We start from the raw sequence: 17,431 nt of genomic DNA on the forward strand, positions 1-17,431 counted from the left end.
GATGGCATTGCACGATGTTTAATAAAATACTGCTTTTATAGTAATCCCTGTAATAATGACAATAATAAATAAGACAAAGGAGTTACTGGTTGTAGTAATGTTGCAACAGTAGCTATGTGTCAGAGCCCAATAGTGCTGGTTACCACACAGTTAAAAAAGGATGACTTCTGCCTCAAACAGATTACATTGAAATATTTTAAAGCGCTTAGTTTACTTCTCAGTGATTAGCATGCTAATATTTCATCAAAGGTAAGCTTATGTTGCATAGCAAAACAACAGCACTTACTCCTCAAAAGAAAAATGAAGACAGTAAGTGTGTTCTGAAAGTTCTGCTGAGTATTTTAAAGAGGGCTCTTTTGCTCTCATTTTAAAGAGACCACTGCTAAGTGCAGAAATGAAAACTAGAAGGAGGGAAAATCATGACTTTGCTCTGTTGTGACTGACCTAACAGTGCCTGCTGCTACAGAGCTGTTGAAGCACTGTGGATATTATGGAGCCCAGCTGGGGAAGACTGAGAGGTGACTCCACCTATCACCCTCGCTGGGCATGTCTGTAGACAGCAGCACTGACATGCAGGGAGAAGGGTTGGGATGATTACAGCAGTTTCCTTGACCTGGGGGCACTTACTGTGATGGACCAGCAACCCCTTCCTATTACAGGTCATCCCTGCAAATAGTGAGTACAGGATTTAAAAGAGGCATGGTGTTTTTCTGTAGCATTCGTTGGCTGTTGCTGTTTGACGGACTATGCTAGTACGCACACTTGCTCAGTTCAATTTTGTGAGGACAGCTTGCATACGTAGATACTAGTATCCACATCTACACATAAGAATACCTCTTTCTTTTTCAAATAACAATTTCTTTAATATTTTGTAAAACTGCCTCTGCTTAAATTATACAAAGGAAATGCAACTAAGAAATCTAGCTCTTGTAGCCTAAAATTTGCAGTGCAATGATCACTTATAAAAGCAACCAAAATGATGACAAAATTTAAACTGGGAACAGTGATGACAATGTCAGTACTTAGTTTAGGATTACAATAATTTGCCCTTTGGACTCTGCATACAACTAAGGATTGCGGTCTATTCTATTCTATGAAGCAATACAAAAGTAACTGCAAAAAGCAGAAGAGGAGAAAGACAGAGATTCAAGACTCAATAATGGGAGACCTTACATCAATGCCAGTGTGTTCAGGACTAGATACATACAGAGCCTCGCTGAGTGTTATGAAGTTCTCCATAATCCTTTAGGTACATTCCCACAAACTCAGTCTATGACATGGGTTCCTGCAGTGCATGTTATGAAAAACATCCCAGTGTATGCAGACTGATATCATTCAGCTATCAGTCTGTTAGAGCGAAATAACTTGTTTCCTTACTACAACTAAATTACATGYTGTCTTTTCTTTTTATCGCTTAATGTTATTTTTTAATTTAAATCCACCATTGGGTAAACCCATGGTTCAGCCAAAGTCTGAGGTTCTAAGAACCACATATACTGGTAAGACCTGACATTCAAAGACACACACACCCCAATATTAAGGCATCCACAGTTAGATATTACAGAGGAAACAATGTGCTAAGTTGCTTGCCCAAAGATTCAGAAATTTTCTGAGATAGGACTAGGAACTGAACTCACATCACCAGCTTGCTTGTCCTGAGCTGAAATACAAGCCCTCCTTCCTCTCCAGGAGAGGTCACGGTTCTCCTGGATTCGGTATGAGGATGACATCACAGGATGCTTACATGCAGAACTGGACAGCTTCTAGTGCCATCGTTCAGAGAAGTGAAATAAAGGTCATGAACACTTGTCTGTAAAAAGTCAAGTCTCCATCTGCATGGAGCCATTGGCACCAAAGCCAACTGTATAGATCCAGTTATAATCTGAATGATTACAATCTGCCCTTTTAGAGATTCCTTTTTTTTTTTTTTTTTTTTTTTTTTTTTGTTTAAATCTAGATTTTTCCTTCATCCTTGCATTAAACCCTTCTGCACTATTGGTTCTCTTCTTCAGTTCATTGCTGGTTTTCTCGCCATGGAAAGATAAATTGATTCTGTCCTACATAGACACTATATATAAATCCTTAATAGTGGTAACTCTCTAAAGGAATTCTCCAAATGAAAAGATAGAAATCATCATCTAATTTTAGGCTGACACACTTTTGATCTTCCCTGTGACTGACCACACTGATATTCTCATTGTATGCAATTAGAGCTTGATATGCAAAAGTAAGACATTTTGTAAGCATTTTTAAAATATTGTTTGCCTTTTTAACTTGTGAATTATGTACAAAGATCAACATGGAAGCTATTTATCAGGAAGGAAAAAAAAAGCAATAAAATACCCCACATATCTTTGGAAACATAAATGCCTACTGAAAAGTAAGAAACAGATATTGGGTGACACACGTTGGCCTCTGCCTATGTTCAGTTCCCTGAGGGTGCCATTCCCACTTATGCACGTTAGGAATTCCCTTTTCTTTCTTCCTGAACCATCCCCATCACTAAGACAGTGCCATCTGGCATCCAGATATTCTTTGCCTTCTTTTTCTTCCTCTTTTTATGGCTAGCACCAAGGCTATTTATGGTAATATGATAAAAGCTGGGTATACTGTTAATGTACAAAAGCATTTCTCAAGAGTCAGAGAGCTTTTAAACCACCCTCCACCACCCATAAAACCTATTTCATTATACACAGAAAAGCCTCATTCCTATCTAATCATGACTACTGATCTTTCTGACTCTTGCTTTCATGCTGTGCTGGTGTAATGATCTCCAATGAAAGAGGTCAGATAGAAAGATACTGTGGTTTCTCCCTTATATAACATATTTCTAAGGAGTGGTGATTGGTAATTCCAGGGATGGATCACAAAAGCAGCACAACACATATAACAGCACAGAACAACAAGGATTTCTCATCTTGTACCTTTGTCCTACTAAAGACCACAATATTTTCTTTCTGATCTAGAGTATTTCATACTAGTTCTATCAAAAATTAATATTAATTGGCCCTATTTAGGCACGCAGCAAGTCAGACGACAAAATCATAACAGTTGCCTCTTGCCTTCAAGTGGCTGAATCAGCTATGAGTAATTCCTTGAGCAGCAGAACCAATGAGAACTCATTTAACATGATTTAACATGGATTTGTATTCAAAGATTGAGCACCTAAGTGGATCCTCTGGTGACTCTTAYGGACTGAACTCAATTAGAAGCCTTTCAATTGGAGAACTAATAGGGTGTCATTTTTCTACCTAGTTATCCAGTTCCTTGAAACGTGGTGAACCACTACCACTAAATTTCTGGTGAATATTAACCAAATCTGATTCAGCGGTAATGTTCTCAGTGATAACTTCATCCCTCTGTTAATTTCAGTTAATAAATTCAGACATTACTGAGGGGAGAGGAAGGCAACTGACAGACAGAAATAGATAAAATGAAACTGTAAGACTTGCTTCCTTTGAAAATTCCTAAAGAAATAAATAATGGAAGGCACTACACACAGATTAAAGAATGATTATAAATTAAAAAAGTCTATGTTCATAACGTACAGTTTGTAATTTCATAATAAAAACCTCAATCAAAAGAAAGTTACAAAGTATGTTTGTAATTCTTACACAGCTGAAGAAGGACAAGTGCTCTAAAACTGGCATCAGTATTGGTTGTTGATTGCCTTTTGATGAGTTCTGAAGATTTTWTCTCTGTTTTTTATGTAATTACAACTTTATGAATTATCAATCTAACCATTTCAGCCAGGACCTAAAATTAATATGTGATTCAAGTTAGACTTTAACAAAAAAATGTTAGTACTGAGACACTGAAATAGATTGTGTATGTAAGTTCACTACTCAATGTCACTATGAAAAGAGTAGATATTCTATGGAACAATATACATATGGCTGTCATTGCTTAGAAATGGATATTGCATTGACAGCCTTTCAGCACATTTTTTCTAAGATTTTATTTATTGTTTCTGGCTCACACATTATCACTAGAAATGATGTGAAACCAAACCCAGGATTTGCATACCTCCAGACTTTGGAAGAGTTTGAACAAAGACTCTGATGTTTTAGTCTTTTGTTTTAGCTGTTAGTAATCATGTATAAAAATTGATACTTGAACTTAATTTGCATTTTGCTTGAACTTAAAAGTTCCTGCTCCAGGATTGGGCTTGGCAAGGAGAAAGAAAAAGTAGAAAATGTTACCCCATGACAGAATGAACTGAATTGGGATAGTACTGCAATGGTATTAGTATTCCAGTAGTACGAACAAAACACTTGTCTAAGGTGGGGAAAATAGATAAGGAGATCTGAATAAGGAGGCATAATGGRGCCTTTATTTCAACACAGGGATAAGGATGTTTACTGAGAAGGTGTCATTTAAAATATCTAAGCTCTTTTCCTTTCATATCATTCAAGATCTGTTTTAATATCGTGAATAATATACCAATGGGTTTTCCAGAATGTTCTAAAAAAATACATTTCATGAGATAAAAAAACCCTTCTCTGCAGCTTCTCTCTGCTTCTGAAGGGACCCTGTCCTCCACGGATCCTTTGTTGCTAAAATTTGTAGCCACATAGAGACATATATACATTACTATGTTCTTTTTCTACAGCAATGTCAACATGCGTTAACAAAATCCATCTTAAATATTTGGTCATTCTACAAAAATTGCTGTTTCTTTTTTTTTTTCACTGATTGCAGGTAAAACATAGGTTTCCAAATATAAGCATATCTTACATATGAGTGATTCCTTTCAATAAACTTCCCRAATGTACCTCATTTTCTCTATGCTTCCAGGGCTTAATTATAGTTTGCTAAATACACATTCAGATAAGTGGCTTTATACAGAGTGTTAGAAGTTGCAAGAACACAAACTGCACTTAACAAATGAAGAATGAATACTTTCAGAATTGTAAGATTTTCTGGACTTCACCTGTGAGTGAATGAACTTATGACGTCTGTAGGACTCTGAAACAAGTAATACATCCTGTTATACTATATGCTATAGCTGCTGCTAATATATATACACATATTAATATGTGTGTACATAAGTATATGTATATTTCTAAGTGTGTGTATATGTAGTATTTAGGTATATATACAGGAAAGGATTTAAAATTTATTATTATCTTGAGGAGGCTATTATATGTCTCTTGTGTTCTGGGACTGGAATTCCAGTGTACCACKTATAAACTACTAGATCAACCACGCCAAAATTTCAATTCTATAGCATAAAGAATAATGTTTATTAGTATAATACATAGCTGTATTTGCAATGAGATATACAGGTTCCTTCATTTCAGGTAGCCCTAATGTGACTGGTAATGTCTGTATGTAGGCCACTTTGCCATCCAAATGGGTCTGCAGGAGGATGAAGAGATGCTAGTGGGGGAACAMGATGTTGGCTGAGATCAATCTTGCAGAGATGGCTGGACAAAGACCACTAAGTGGTTAGAAAATAGGGAGAAGAAAATCCCTGAAACAATGAGGTAAGTGATGATAAGGAAATCTAAACACCAGGGCTGAGGTTTCTAGTTTATTTTCCACTAAAAGTAATTTGCTTCATTCGCTGTTACTACACTATTCTTTGAGGGTTTGGAGGTGGAAAATCTCTGCTGGCTGCCCTATATTTTACCTCTTAGTATTCAAGGGCATTGTAAGAAAAAGTAAAGATGCAAAGATACAGTGATAATGGGGATCATATAACTACCTGAGATAGATTCCCAATGTAATATTATTGTAAATGTCCTGAAATAAAACACACATATATTTATTCAAATTCTATGTGCATTTACCCTTTTAAACTCAGTTTCTCTATACCTAAGCCTTACACAACTGTCACTTGCAATTCCACAGAATTGCATTTGGCCTCTGTATTCTAGTGAAAGTCAAATACAATTTCAAGACACACTTATTCAGCACAAGCTCCATATCTCTATGTCATGAGAGCCTGTTTTGAACAAACTTTTAAGACTTACGATGGTTCTTCAGACACCACTGCTCCTTCTTCCAGCTCTTGAGCCTGCTTATACCATGGCAACTTTGCTTCCACAGGAAGTTTCTCTATGAAACATACATAAGCACATGAAAACAGAAGCCATGCAGTAACACTGCTATACATGTTAGCCTCATTTCTGTCACTGAATAGTACATTCATATGTAGGCTGAGCACAAAATGGAAAAGGGGAGCAGGAGAGAGAGAAAGAAACTCCATTATTGCTTAGATTATATAGCTTATAAAGTTTTGAGGCTAGATAGTTTATTGTTATAGCTAGAAAGGCCATGGTATTCTATTGCCAGAAAGGCATATTAAGTAACTTTGTAGAATATCCAGCTGGGCTACAAAAGTAGTCACTTTAGCATTTTCCAAAGGGAGACTTGAAAGTGGAACAGTCCTCCACTGCAATGACAAAACGTATAAAAACCCCGAGGCTACCCTTAAATTTTAGAGATTTGGAAGATATATTAAACTTGTTTTTGATAGATTGCAAAAATGAAGAAGATCTTGATTTGATGAGTGATACCACAAGAAAGAGAGAAACTCTAAAATGGCTCAATTATACTTTTCAACCTTAATCTTATCAGTTCATCAGCTACGCGGATTTTAAAAATAAGCTGTATAATTTTGCTGTCATTTCTGATGGAAACCAGTAGAGTTGTCCCTCCCCCCCCCCCCCCCCGGATATGCAAAAACCATAATGAGTTGTTCTTTTCTGTGGAGTGCAGAGGCATTCCATTTTGTGAGCCAAATCCCGCTTTCACGCAGTGTCTGTGTGGATGGAGTTTTGGAGCTGTTTTAGCTCTACAGGCATATAAAGCAAGAACAAATTTGGCACTTTTACTCAAGAATGAGCTCTGCAATTCAACAAAATATTCTGGGGAAGGATCAGGAAAAAAACAAAACAAAACAAAACAGAGTGAAACTCAGACCACTGAAGAGAAACAGGACAAGGCCTATTTGCCACTCAGAAACCACCTAAGCCTTTTAAGTTTAGGCAATGTATAGATTTGTACTAGTTAATCAGAGCAGATTAATGTCATTCAAAATAATTGAGAATTTTCTGTAATTTTGTTGTGCACAATTCTGAACATTTCATATAATCACAGAAACTTTCCAAAATGTCAGTCATATCATTGAGGAATCATGACCTACAACTTGATATTTCACAGCTACTGCAATTTTAGTCAAGCAAATTTCCTTGGAGCAAGTTATTAGCTGGGAGAGAAAGGACAGTAATACAGTTACTACGTCTCTCTCCCAGAAACAGCTTGCCAAGTTCTTACTCTAGCATATTTATTAGTGCCATTTAAGGATGAATATTTGCCAGTACAGCTCTTAGTTTAATCTACATTTTACGGCATTTGTTATCCAAAATATGTAGGAGATATTTCTATTTATATGCCCTGCAGCTTGTTTTATGAGTTTTGGAAAGCCAGATCTTACTACTATGCTTTTTCCTTGGATACAAATGCTTGTAAAATGCAAAAGCTCTCTGTGTAGTTGTCTGCTATGTGACTTACAAATAAATTTTCTTTTTTAGAGGTGCATGTTCAACAGGAGAGACAGGCAAAGTCTATTCTCATTGTCTACACTCTAAAATAAATCGGAGGATTAGAAATGTTAAGTGTGTGCAGTGTTCTTTGCCAAAAAAAAAAAAAAAAACCCTACACAAAAAGCTCCCCTCCCCACCAAAATTCATACAACAAGCTAAAAACAGAATTTTAATTTTAAGGATTAATGGAAATCCTCTCCTTTTATAAGATAGTTCCAGGGAAACACTTCTACATTTTTGTCTTGCTCCTTCAGTCAGCTGGGACCATTGTTCATTTACTTTATGGTAGTCCAATTTCAGAATAAAACTGCAGGTTAGATTAAAACATTTGGTAGAAGAGAGATTCTTTGCTATGGCTATTGTCCTYAATTTATGATGCTAGATTCACCAAATAAACAGACAATCTTTCAGCACAGAATCAGAATAATTTGAACTGGAAGAGACTTCCAGAGGTCATCTGCTTCAGTTCTCCCCTGAAAACATGACTCAGTCAGCTATGCCAGCACATGGGTCTCCCCTTGCTTTATAGAGGGAGAATTGCAGAGCCAAACTGAGGACTAAAACTGAACCAGAAAAATAATCCAAAGGAAAAYAATATGCTTTGTGTACAACTTGGGAGAAGATGGAAGAAAGAAATAGCCATCTACTGTCAGACATGACTTCCATATGTACAGCTGGGGCAGTATAAGAATGTATTTAGGATAAAGCTGACACACTAATGCAAGAGTCTGCTTCCAAAAGTCATTAACTTTGATCCCAGAGAAGTCCCATTGGAAAAGACTTGTCAACAGATGCAGGTAAGCAAAACTTTCCTAGATAATCTTGCATCATTCTTGAGTTTCCTCAGCAGAAGCCAGTTCTAAGTGGTTTGTGCTACCCCATTTCTGATGTCTTACCACATTAAGCTCACACTACACACAGCAGCCAGACAGAAGCTTGCTTTACCTGTGCTCCGAAGACAACAAACAAATCCACTTAAATGCAGTGAACTGACTATGCTCAAGCCCACTAAATATGCAATGAGGCTCAGAATCACGCTAACACATTCATTAGACTTTTTTTCAGCTTGGAATATGAACAGCGTGAGCTCATGTCGGCCAGCAATACACAGAGTAAACGTACCCATTACTCCCCAGAGGCCAGGTGTCTGGGTTTCACCACTTCGGTGGCTGGCAGGTACAGTGAATTCTCATGTTCCAAATAAACTGGAATCTTTAAACTTGGCAAGTTCATTCATTAGAGGTCATGAAATATAGAAATTAAAATTCTAAATTTTGCTTTTCTGTCTTGGATCAGCAAGACGTCACAGGTTACTCTTATTTTACAGGACTTCAAAATAAATATTCTTAATATGTATCAGGATAGCAATTCTTTTTTACAGCAAGGTATTAAGTTCTTCTCATGATGTGTTTTAAATTTCCAATTTAGAGAAATCTAAGTTAACTTGCCTATTGTAGCCCATAAATTTCCATAAATCAGTCAACTTTTATATAATAAAGTTTATATCCACACACACACATATATCTATATAACCAAGTGATAACTGAAACATCARATACCTGTAACTGCTGCAACTGGCCTCTGCCCATTAATTCATTTTCCAGGACCTTTTCTATCCCATGAGAAGCTCTAAACAGCAGCCATGCAGAAATAGTGCTGCAGAAGTGTTCTCTCCTCCTCTCAGCAAAATGTGGGAAATCTACCACAATGTTATTGTCTGAGGCCAAGTCAAGAAACACTCAATTCTGTATTGAGTGAGTACATTGCAAGATACTTCAAGTCTGAAAGTCTGTTGAAATTTGCAGCCTTGCAGGGAAAAACTTCTTGCTGGGATACAGTACTTGATTTATTTCAAGCTTCCAACTTATGAGCAGGCTCTTTAAACCTATAGTTACATTTCTCTACCATAAATATTATTTATACATTAAATTCCTTTAATAAAATGGGCCAGATTTACCCCAGATATAGTCAATGAGGTTAAACCTGCTTACACAAAGCTCAAATTTAGAGATTGTTTAGACTGCTGGATCCAAATTAACAGTTTAAATCCTGTTTGTGAAAAAGAGGAAAGAGTTAGCATTCACTCTGCCTTGCTAAAAGGCAAACTGGGTTAGGAATGGCAGACCTTAAAGGTACAAATTTAGAATTCAGTGTAGATGGAAACAGTGCTTATWATGCAAAAATTTCTGAGACTCCTATCTCGTTACCTTTGGGTTTGTAGCAAGGAGTGGGTATGATGCATTCTTCTTTTATGTGTGGCTTTGTTTTAGGGCTACAGCCTCCTGTATGCATTCCTCTGTGATCAATGCAAAGAACCACACGGTATCTGAGTCCCTGCCCACAGGTCACAGTGCACTGAAAGGAAAAGAGAAGAAATGAGGGAACGAGCACAGTATGTCACAAGTGGAAAATAAAAAGGGCATATTCAACAGAAGTATGTGACCATTGTGGGGCAACACATGATGCAGTAACACCCAAYCTTAATCAGAAATTACTCCTAATATTAGGTAGTTTTGGCTAAGGTATGAAATGGACACATAGGCAAAGCCCTTTTGCTCTGCACATTTGTTTGGTTTGAACATTCTGTTGCTGTATTTCTCTTGCAGTGTCATTCTCAGCATTGSCTGCTTGACTGGTGGCCATCTGTCTCATATTGCATATGCTCAGTAACACCTCGTCAGTTTCATCTAGAACCACTCTGCTCTGCTTGGGCTTATGGGTTAGCAGGGGTGGCATTCAGCTATTTTGGAATATGGCAAAAGACAAAATGGGAAACTATTTGGGCTTTCCTCCTTCAGACACTTCCTTAAGTTCTTTTTTGTTTTCATTTATTTTTGGTGAGGTACCTCACATTTTCCTCCTGTACAGAAGGTTCAGGAGTGTCTGGATGGGAGGAAATCAAAACTACCAATAAGTAGGGAGAACTAGGGATACCACAGTCTTTACTCTTAGATAGTAGCTTTCATCTGGAAATCACTAAACACTTCACAATTAATAAGAACACTTCAGCCGTGGGTGAGTTATCTCCATTTTCTTAAAAAACATTTTACTTGTTGAGAAACTGAGGTGATGAGAAACTAGGATCAGTATCAAGTCTTTATGAACAAAAGCATAACATTTTGCTACCAGACATCAAYTTTCATAGAAAAGTAAAACAAACTCAGGAACAGATAAGCTAGAGGAACAAAAACCCTTAAACAGCAGAGCCAGTCCTGGCTTTATACATTTCTGGCCAATTCTCAGCAATTCATGATATTCAATTTATGGCTAAAGAGATATAACAAATATATAATGTTACATGTCCATGAACAGCCTATTCCTTTTGTTTTGTGCATTTCATTTATTTTCCCAGTTTATTGTTTCTAGAGGATCACTAATTAACATGACAGATGTGATTTGTTTTTCATCATTCCCTTTAATCTTGTTAATGCTATTAATATTATTCCCGAATATTTACTTTGTAGTTAGATAAATAAAATCGTTTAAAAACGAGGTCATAATAAGGAGGAAGGAAAGTAGCTACAGAGAACATTCCTACATGGCAGGCTCACTAAACTATTGGCATTAGTCTCTGAATCTAAGATGTATAGTTACTGCATTAAATAGAAAATCAACAAAACTAAACTAATTACCGGAGACCATTCCTGAGCAAGCCAGTTTGGGCAGTCAAATACATTGCAAGGCTGGATAACAGGCATCTTTAGAGTGTACATGCACTTCCACTCTTCCACAGGGCTGATATGCCCTTGAATGTCTTCCTCCACACATGAGACACTGCGGCTTTGAATACCCCCTCCACAGGATGATGAACAGGCAGTCCAGGGTGTGCTTTCCCATCTGAGAACAAAGCAAAACAAAGCAGAAGCTTCAACAAAAGGAATTCCTCTCACCCCCCCCACCTCCTCCTAAACCCCAACTGCATAACCTGTTATTTACAGGAGATTTTTTGTGACTAATCTGAGTAAAGGTTATTTATATATTTTTATAAACGGCTACAAGATCAAAGCATTGGCTGTTGTCTTTAAGTCACAGATTAGTAACAAGAAATCTCTTTCCTACTAACACAGTGACCTCTGTCATAGAAATTATGATTACTTTTAACTTAATTCCATTTAATTAATTGATGGGATTGTCATGTCCTCAGACTGTGCCGTATTTCAAGACATATTTGTCCAAAATTTCTAGTAGCTCAAAGAACTCTGAAGCTGATGTCACTTTTGCTAAAATTTTGTAGGAAATAGTAGTCCTTCCTTTCGGTGACACAAATGAATAACACAAAAAAAGGGAGGAAATTCTCAAAGAAGAGCAGAAGAGGCTATGACTGATATGATACATTATCTGTGATGGAAAAACCACACAGGCGTTGTTTGATTACGGTTGAGACAGTGAGAGGAATTCAGAAACAATCTCTTCTGAACAGGTGCCATTAGAAAATGTAACAAAAAACCAACAGACTAATGTTTATGTTCTGACAAGTCATGAATGYTTTTTTTTATATAATGATGCATACCCAATGGTGTAGGTATCCTTTTATGTGAGTACATATGCATGTGCATAAAAAGTATTTTGGAATTTCCTCTCTTATTTAGTGGTTGTTGTCATAGAAAAGGTATAGGTCCACTGCCATGAGCCAGTGTGGATATTCCTGTACAGATTTACATATGTCTAACAGCATAAACATATGTATAGTTCTAGCTATAATTTCATGGAAACCCCCTTACCTCTCTCCTCATTCAGGCAAGAGGGRAAAAAAAAAAGCCAAAGGTGAGGATTTTCTCTCTCAGTTACAGCAGAATAGTAATTTTTTAAAGCAATTCTGACGGATTACAAAAAATATTAAGCAATATGAATAATGTTTTTCTTTCCCTCTGATTTTTCTCCATATCCACCTATCTTATTTTGATGAGCTCTGGTACATTTAGGTACTATCCACTCTTGGATAATACCTGAGAGTGCCATAAAACTCAGTGTGAAATGGCTGATGTTGATAGCTACATATGAGAGGTAAAGCCACCAATTAATTCTATAACTCACCATAAACAAAAATTGAAAGCTTTTTTTGCACCACATCATATTCACACTGTGGACTCTGTATAGGCCACAGATGTCACAAATAGGTACTTCTAGCAACGTCTTTTGTTCAAATATGTTACCTGTGACTCTTGAGAACAAGCTTCCAAGCAGGTAAGTAAGGTTTCTAATTACCACTAATCTAAATGTAGAGACTACACTTCAGAACTCATTAACATCAGGAGCTGCTAAAAACAGCCTCTGCTGGCTTTTCCCATGCATAGAAGTATTGTGTCTGGAATTCCATGGAATCTATGGGACAAGTTTCTAGACATGTAATGTTATCTCAGCAATACAGAGCAGCTTAAACATAGGCATGCAATTTGGTGCACAGTTTTTATGTTGGTATAAGATAACAAAGTAAAAAGTTTCTCTGTCACACTGTTCTAAAAGCAGAAGTCACAGTTCCTTGTGATGGACAAAGGGTGTTATGTTAACTGAGAATTCGTGAAAGGAAAAGGTACACTTCAAGAACTGGGATCTCTAAGAGTGGACTGAATATCCACTGACCCTATCTATTCTTCCACAGGATAAGTTTCAAGGCAAAGAGATTATATTAGGGAAATCTTAGGATTCCATCTCAGATTTCCTCTCCACTTCTCCTGGAGMGCTTCTTACTATCCTCTGTCCTTGATGTTAGGAGCCAGTTCTCTCCAAAAAGATAGTACAGCTGGGGCCTGTTTGGGTTTTTTGGGGGGATTTTTTTTGCTTAAATTCTGCACAGTCAGAGGAAATACAGTTTTTATCCCCTTGATGTGACCCTTTATAGTGCCAGCCTCATGGTCTGCTCAGTCTCTGCTGTCTCTAACATTGAGGTTTAGAGAAGATACATATGCTATCTATATCTATATATATGATACAGACATGCTGTATCTATAGCTATATCTATGATACATATGTCTTTCTCCTTCTGGGATAAAAGGAGAAGACCTGAGCTCCATTTGGGCATTCACAGGAGCATGTAAGAGTGGGGAAAGAGAAATAAAAAGGGCAGCAGAAGGGAAACCACAGAMAGAAAGAGGGAGACAGAAGTCCCAGTCAGCAGCTGCAGTCTGAGCTTCTGATAAGAGCCTTTAAAGGAGAACAATGTGACTAGGAATGTGAATGTAAAGGGACAGTTACATGGTGAGAACATAACCCAGAATGGTTTGAGAGCCAGAACTTTGATCATTTCCAAGGATTTTTTTTCCTTTCAGGGTTGCTGAAAGCCAAATACCTCAGGGCACGTTGATCCTTTATTTTGGATTTTCTTCAGCTGTGAAAAAACCTCTGTCCACTGGCAAGCTCAGGATGCTTTTTGCTTAAATATAGTCCTTCCACTGCTGAGTGCTGCTGACAATTTGATCTACAATTGTTATCCAGGACAAATTGTTCTCCTGGATGACCTAGATGAAGGGATAGAGTGCACCCTCAGCAAGTTGGCTGATGATACCAAGCTGGGAGAAGTGGCTGACACATCAGAAGGCTGTTCTGCCATTCAGAGAGACCTGGACAGGCTGGAGAGCTGAGCAGAGGGGAACCTCCTGAGGTTCAACAAGGGCAAGTGCAGAGTCCTGCACCTACGGAGAAATAACCCTTGGCACCAGTACAAGGTTGGGGCTGCCCTTCTGGAGAGCAGCTCTGCAGAGAAGGACCTGGGAGTGCTGGTGGATAACAAGTTGACTATGAGCCAGCAACATGCCCTTGAGGCCAAGAAAGTTGATGGTATCCTGAGTTGCATTAGCAAGAGCATTACCAGTAGTTAATGGGAGGTGATCCTGCCCCTCTGCTCAGCCCTGGGGACATCTCATCTGCAGTACTGTGTCAAGTTCTGGGCTCCCCAATTCAAGAAAGACATAGAGCTTCTGAAGCAAGTCCAGTAAAGGGCTACGAAGATGATTAAGGAACTGGACCTCCTGAAGACAGCCTCGAATAAGGACAGCCTAAAAATGCTGGGTCTGTTTAGCATGGAGAAGAAAAGATTGAGGCAGGGTGGATTTGATGAATGTGTACAAATATCTGAAGAGATGGTGTAGAAAGGCTGGGGCCAGACTCTTCTCAGTCGTGCCCAGAGACAGGAGAAGAGGCAACAGGCACAAACTGAAACACAGAAAGATCCATCTGAACATGAGAAAAAGTATTTTCCTGCGAGTGTGGAGTACTGGAACTGGTTGCCCAGAGAGACAGTGGAGTCTCCATCCTTGGAGATATTCAAAAGGTGTCTGGACACAATTCTGGTAGTGTGTTCTAGGTGACCTGCCAGAGGAGAAGTGTTGGACTAGATGATCTCCTGAGGTCCCTTCCAACCTCACACATTCTGTGATTCTGTGATTCCCTCTCTTTCTCTCTTTCGAAAATATACACGTCCTTTGCAGACAATTGAAATAAAATTTGGTTTATTCAAATGCAGAGTCTTAAATTCCATATTAATATTCTGGTTTCTATACTCCTTATCAGCTGAGGTTTAATTTTTGAGGTTAGAAGTTATGTTCTTTTTAATACAGAACAGAGGGAAGAAAAGTATTCCAGAAAAAAGGAATGAGAAGCAATAATGTATTTTAAGAGCATATTTCATGAATATTTAACAAGATAATGACTCTGTGTTCTTAAGAATTTACAAAGGAATAGAAGAAGTTAATCCACAGAAAATATAAACTGAACATTGCTGGAGGGTAAGTATACCTCCTACACATATAAATCCAAATGACATAAAACATAGATAGGAGGTCCAACATGAACAGGAGCTACAGTGTTTGGCAAGTAGATTCCTCTCTTCCTTGTTTCTCAGTCATCGTTTGGGATAGGTCCATGATTTGGCTGGAGAGCCTCTATCAAATCAAAGAATGGACCGTGTTTGTGTACTCAAACACAGAAAACTCACTTCATGAGCTCAAACCACTCATGGTTTGAGAAAAATCATTTCCTCAGCAATGTGAGAGAGACTAACTTATTAGCTGGAAGGTTCTTTCAGGAATATGAGACTCAGTGTTACAATAGATTAATGAAGAAGGAAACAAAGCACAGTGCATGTCCAGGCAGTGTTTCAAAACCAAATGCTTATGATCCTTCATCTAGCAAACATTTTTGATCACCATCTCTCTTATTCACAGGTGTTTGAGTAATTACTTGTATAATTATTTAAATGAGAATCTCATAGAATCATAGAATCTGTAACGTTGGAAGGGACCTCTGGAGATCACCTAGTCCAACACCCCTGCTGAACCAGGGTCACCTAGAGCATGTTAGACAGGGTTGCATCCAGGCAGGCCTTGAATATCTCCAGAGAAGGAGACTCCACAACCTCTCTGGACAACCTGTGCCAGGGCTCCGTCACTCTCACAGGGAAGAAATTCCCCCTCACGGTCAGGCAGAACTTCCTGTGCTTCAATTTCTGCCCATTGCCTCTTGTCCTGTCACACGGGACAACTGAAAAGATTTTGTCCCCGTCCCCCTGACACCCTCCCTTCAGGTACTTGTACACATTGATAAGATCCCCCCTCAGGCTTCCCTTCCCCAGGCTGAAGAGGCCCGGCTCCCACAGCCGTTCCTCACAGGGCAGGTGCTCCAGCCCTCTGATCATCTTTGTAGCCCTGTGCTGGACTCTCTCCAGTAGCTCCATATCTCTCTTGGACTGGGGAGCACAGAACTGGACACAGTACTCAACAGGATGCCTCCCCAGGGCTGCGTAGAGAGGCAGGATCACCTCCCTCCACCTGCTGGCAACACTCTTGCTAATGCACCCCAGGAGACCATTGGCCTTCCCGGCCACAAGGGCACGTTGCTGACTCATGGTCAACTTGTCATCCACCAGCACTCCCAGGTCCTTCTCTGCAGAGCTGCTCTCCAGAAGGGCAGCCCCAACCTTGTACTGGTGCCCAGTGTTATTCCTCCCTAGGTGCAGGACYCTGCACTTGCCCTTGTTGAACCTCAGGAGGTTCCTCTCTGCCCAGCTCTCCAGCCTGTCCAGGTCTCTCTGAATGGCAGAACAGCCTTCTGATGTGTCAGCCACTTCTCCCAGTTTGGTATCATCAGCAACCTTGCTGAGGAGGCATTCTGTCCCTTTGTCCAGGTCATAAGATCCATCTCAAGTGGATCCTCTTACATTAAAGACATTAACTGTGAGATAAAGAATAATATACACCAGGTCCTGATCCTATTGCTACTCCTGATATCTGAATTGTTAGAGAAACCAAAGGAGTAAGTCATCTAGAGAAGGTGTTAAAACGTTTTTTTTCTGGATAAGGCCTCAACACTAACACCTTTTAAAACCAAAACCTCATGATTTAAAAGCATGTGATCTGTTTGCAACAGACACGAATGCACAAAATGGAAGAGCAGTGTCTGCAATTCTACATTCAAAGCCACACAATGTTCTGTAACAAGAGAAACAACATCAGAGAGACAGAAAGACTCTAGTAGCTCATTACAAACCTCAGGCTACGGTCCTATTCAGAGATGAGGGAAGGGAGGAAGAAGGAAAGGTGAGAGAAAGGGAGGGAAAAAAAGGCAAAGAAAGAGAAAGAGACTATGCACTCAATGAAGCTGTGTTAGTGCTTCAGCTAAGGTATAATTTCAATTCCTAGTCAGCAGAATTTATAACAACAGGTTAGCACTTGAGCATCTCCAGGTTAATCTGCTAACGAGTTAAACACAAGAGAAATGAAGCATGTATTATCTTCATTTTAGAGCAAAACAGCAACATGGAGATGAGGGAAAAAGTAATAAATGAATTTGTTAATCCTAGCATCTGGTTGATTGTTTTACGTACCGAGGAAGGGGATGGTAGAGGTCATAGGGCATGATCTGCTTGTATCCATCACTGTTAGGAA

At 38.8% G+C, this 17,431-nt stretch overlaps 1 protein-coding gene across 2 annotated transcripts in view; it reads right to left on the reverse strand.

Moving 5' to 3' along the window:
* Positions 1 to 17,431, reverse strand: part of ADAMTSL1 (ADAMTS like 1) — a 207,596-nt gene that overhangs the window by 96,003 nt on the left and 94,162 nt on the right. For both annotated transcript variants that reach the window (XM_085326227.1, XM_085326228.1), the window contains 4 exons: positions 17,371 to 17,421; positions 11,186 to 11,390; positions 9,761 to 9,908; positions 5,979 to 6,063 (listed from right to left, as the gene is read on the reverse strand). In XM_085326227.1, coding sequence (XP_085182353.1) covers positions 5,979 to 6,063; positions 9,761 to 9,908; positions 11,186 to 11,390; positions 17,371 to 17,421 — 489 coding nt within the window. The remainder of the gene's footprint in view (positions 1 to 5,978; positions 6,064 to 9,760; positions 9,909 to 11,185; positions 11,391 to 17,370; positions 17,422 to 17,431) is intronic.

The sequence above is a fragment of the Rhea americana genome, unplaced genomic scaffold, assembly GCF_003343005.1.
Source record: "Rhea americana isolate MKP2758 unplaced genomic scaffold, rheAme1 scaffold_129, whole genome shotgun sequence".
Lineage (NCBI taxonomy): Eukaryota > Metazoa > Chordata > Aves > Rheiformes > Rheidae > Rhea > Rhea americana.